This window comes from Frankliniella occidentalis, unplaced genomic scaffold, assembly GCF_000697945.3.
Source record: "Frankliniella occidentalis isolate FOCC.00 unplaced genomic scaffold, Focc_3.1 Scaffold1120, whole genome shotgun sequence".
NCBI classification, from domain to species: Eukaryota; Metazoa; Arthropoda; class Insecta; order Thysanoptera; family Thripidae; genus Frankliniella; species Frankliniella occidentalis.
The window spans coordinates 2,157-4,872 of record NW_026268226.1 but is presented as its reverse complement, the minus strand read 5'-3'; the positions used below and the strand labels follow the sequence as shown (position 1 = coordinate 4,872).

Sequence of the window (2,716 nt, the reverse complement as noted above, 5' to 3'; positions counted from 1 at the left end):
TCCCTTTAGAACAGGGCCGCACGGGAGCAGGGGCTCGGGTACGGCGACGGTCTTGGGCAGGCCGCAGGTTAAAAAAATTAGGAGCTCACGCCCTTGCTTTTTAAATTATTTGTCACAGAGTTCAATTTAAAAATCCACCGTCTTCCTGCCATACTCAAAGTATTATACTGTATTTTACTTTACCTTATTTTAGGGCTCAGCCAATAAAGAAAATCGTCGGCCTGACGTCATCTTGACATCATTTTATAGTCGTTCCTGATGACTGAAATAATGTCATCTGACGTCAATATGACATTTTCCTGTCCCTTTAGGCCACTCATCCAGTTTTTTTGTTAGTGCCCCCCCCCCCCCTCTCCGCATACATGGGGTCTTCCTTTACAGACGTTCCCGTCGGGGGAAGTACTCCCCATCAACTTCACGGTGCTCCAGCTCATCCAGGATATACCGGACAGGTGACTATACTTCTCGAGCTCGCGACTGCGCGGCCATAGCTATGAAGGTGGACCCTTCTCTCATGGCCTCTTTGTGACCCTTCAGGCCCAACATGAATACCCTGGGGTGGTGCCCGGGGTGCGGCGCCGTCGCCACGCGGCACTGCTGGGTCCGGCACAATGTCCTGACCGTCAACGCTGCTCTGGAGCAGCTCCTGCAGGGCGACGCCGCGCCTAGTGGCCCTCCACTGCACACAGGAGGACCACTAGCCGCGCCTCCGCCGCTGGTGGCACGCCATCTGGAGCGCCTGAAGGACGGGGACCATGAAGGGGAGGCCCTGCAAGCGCTCACCTTGCTGTCTGGAAAGACCTGGGATGTGATCCTGCGGGGCGGGGGCCACGTGCTCTCAGGCACGCTGCGGGACATCAAGGACCCTGAGACCAAGGCCCTGTTGCTCCTCATGGCGGCGAAAGGAGAACTGGTATTGTAACAATAAACTGTAGCCCGAGAGAGGGTTGTTGGGTTCAGTCAGTTGTTTGTTTGCAATACCGTATCTGTATTTTCCTTCCAGACAAGCCGCGCAGTCGATTGTGCCAAGGACCTCGGCCACAAAGATCAAGCTCTCAATCTAAAGATGATTCTTGGGGTAAGTCGTGACTAGACTACTAGGTGCAGGTTAGAGACCCTCGAGTTCAGCATCAATCTTCCTCTCACTCCATTCTGGATCGGAACACTGAAAGCGGGAAGATCTCTACCCACTCGGATCACGCGCGTGCGTTACAATAACTCTTTCATTTTGCAGGTGCGACGGCTGCTCAATGTGCCCATGAATGACCTGTACCAGGAGGTACTGGAGGTCGCTGCGCCTACCGTTGAGCAGCTGAGTTTGCTCCAGCCTACGGATAGGGCGCTGTGCGCGGCGTTCGTCATGCCTCGACTGAGGAGACTGCGCGTCGATGGTTTTGTGGACGAATCTCTCCGAGAATCTCTCCACACGATCGAATCTAACCTAGAACTCAATCTCAAGCAAGGGCACGTGCAGTGGCTCGAGTTGGTGGCTTTCCCTCCCACCCTGCTAAAGGTTGTGCTGAAGGCCCAGCGGCTGTCGCTGGAGGTGCTGCAGCTAACCGCCCCCGATTACTACTCGCGTTTGGATTGCGACGAGCTGTTGTCTGTGCTGGAGGACTGCGAGCTGCGCTCGCTCAGGAGGCTCGTCCTGGTGAAGATGCTGGACGATGTGTCGCCCTTCTACGACAACCACGTGAAGTTTGACAGAGAGGGCTGCGTGAGCAAGCGCGAGGCGCTGCTGGAAGCGCTGCCCGAGGAGGCCGAGGTGGTCTGCGCGCTGTGCGACGGTGAGTCTGTGTTGAAGCCGATGATGGAACAGCTGTAGGCGACTGTAGGCGCGGTTCAACCGATTTCAATCGTTTAAAAGGCATTTCAAGTATAGAAAATTAGCAAGTGCATGTGTATTTGGGCAGAAGGTTAATGAGAGATGTAAACACTGAATGTTAAACCTCATAGAGTCTCCCTTTCCGATTTAATGCGCCAAAAGGGTGAATTAAAAATCTCGCTGTCAAATACTTTTGTTTACTCGAAACACTCCCAGTCCAGTCCACCGTGCGCCTGACGGACGTGAGCGCCTCGGGGACTTCCCTGCCGCTCCTCCCTCGCGGCTGCCGCGAGACCCAGTTCCGCGGCCCGGGCTGGGAGGGGCGCGCGGGGGAGTGCACCGCGACCGCGCGGGGTGCCAGCAGGCTCCATCTCTTATTTGATTTATAGCATCGGATTATACACTTCTTTCCCATATAACTTTATATTCTTGCGCGCGCAGCGCAGCGCGAGCCCACCCCGCCCCGCCACGCCCCCACCCGACCACCGCCAGAGCCACCCCCTCTCCCCGCCCCTCCCGCCGCTCCTCAGGCGCGGCGCGGCGTCGCCCGCCAACGCGGATATCTTAATAAGATTCATGAAAGGGACGTAATATATTATCCTTGTGGCTGCTGCAGCGCGCGCGGCGTGGCGGGGCGTGGCGGGGCCGGGCCGGTAAACCACATCTACACACACATTTCGCAGATAAGCCCTTCACACTCCGCGCGCTTCCTCGCCGCGCGCCTTCAAAGAAGAAGAAGAGGAGCGCGCTCGCCCGCCGCGCTGCCCTCCGCGATTCCGTCTTAAGATATATCATAATAATTCTGCGGAAAACCTTTAACTACCTGCGGAGCTGAGATAGAGCCGCCCCCGGGTTCTTCATCTTCTTCTCCTTGATTCTCCTCCTGATTTA

The 2,716-nt window shown here is 56.3% G+C and overlaps 1 protein-coding gene across 1 annotated transcript; it reads left to right on the top strand.

Annotated features, from left to right (window-relative positions):
* Positions 1-356: 356 nt before the first annotated feature.
* LOC113218075 (uncharacterized) lies at positions 357-2,013 on the top strand. Its single transcript, XM_052275892.1, has 4 exons — positions 357-452; positions 538-913; positions 1,004-1,078; positions 1,235-2,013. The coding sequence occupies exons 2-4, from the start codon at positions 545-547 to the stop codon at positions 1,823-1,825; spliced, it is 1,035 nt and encodes a 344-aa protein (XP_052131852.1). The 5' UTR covers positions 357-452; positions 538-544; the 3' UTR covers positions 1,826-2,013.
* The last annotated feature ends 703 nt before the right edge of the window (positions 2,014-2,716 follow it).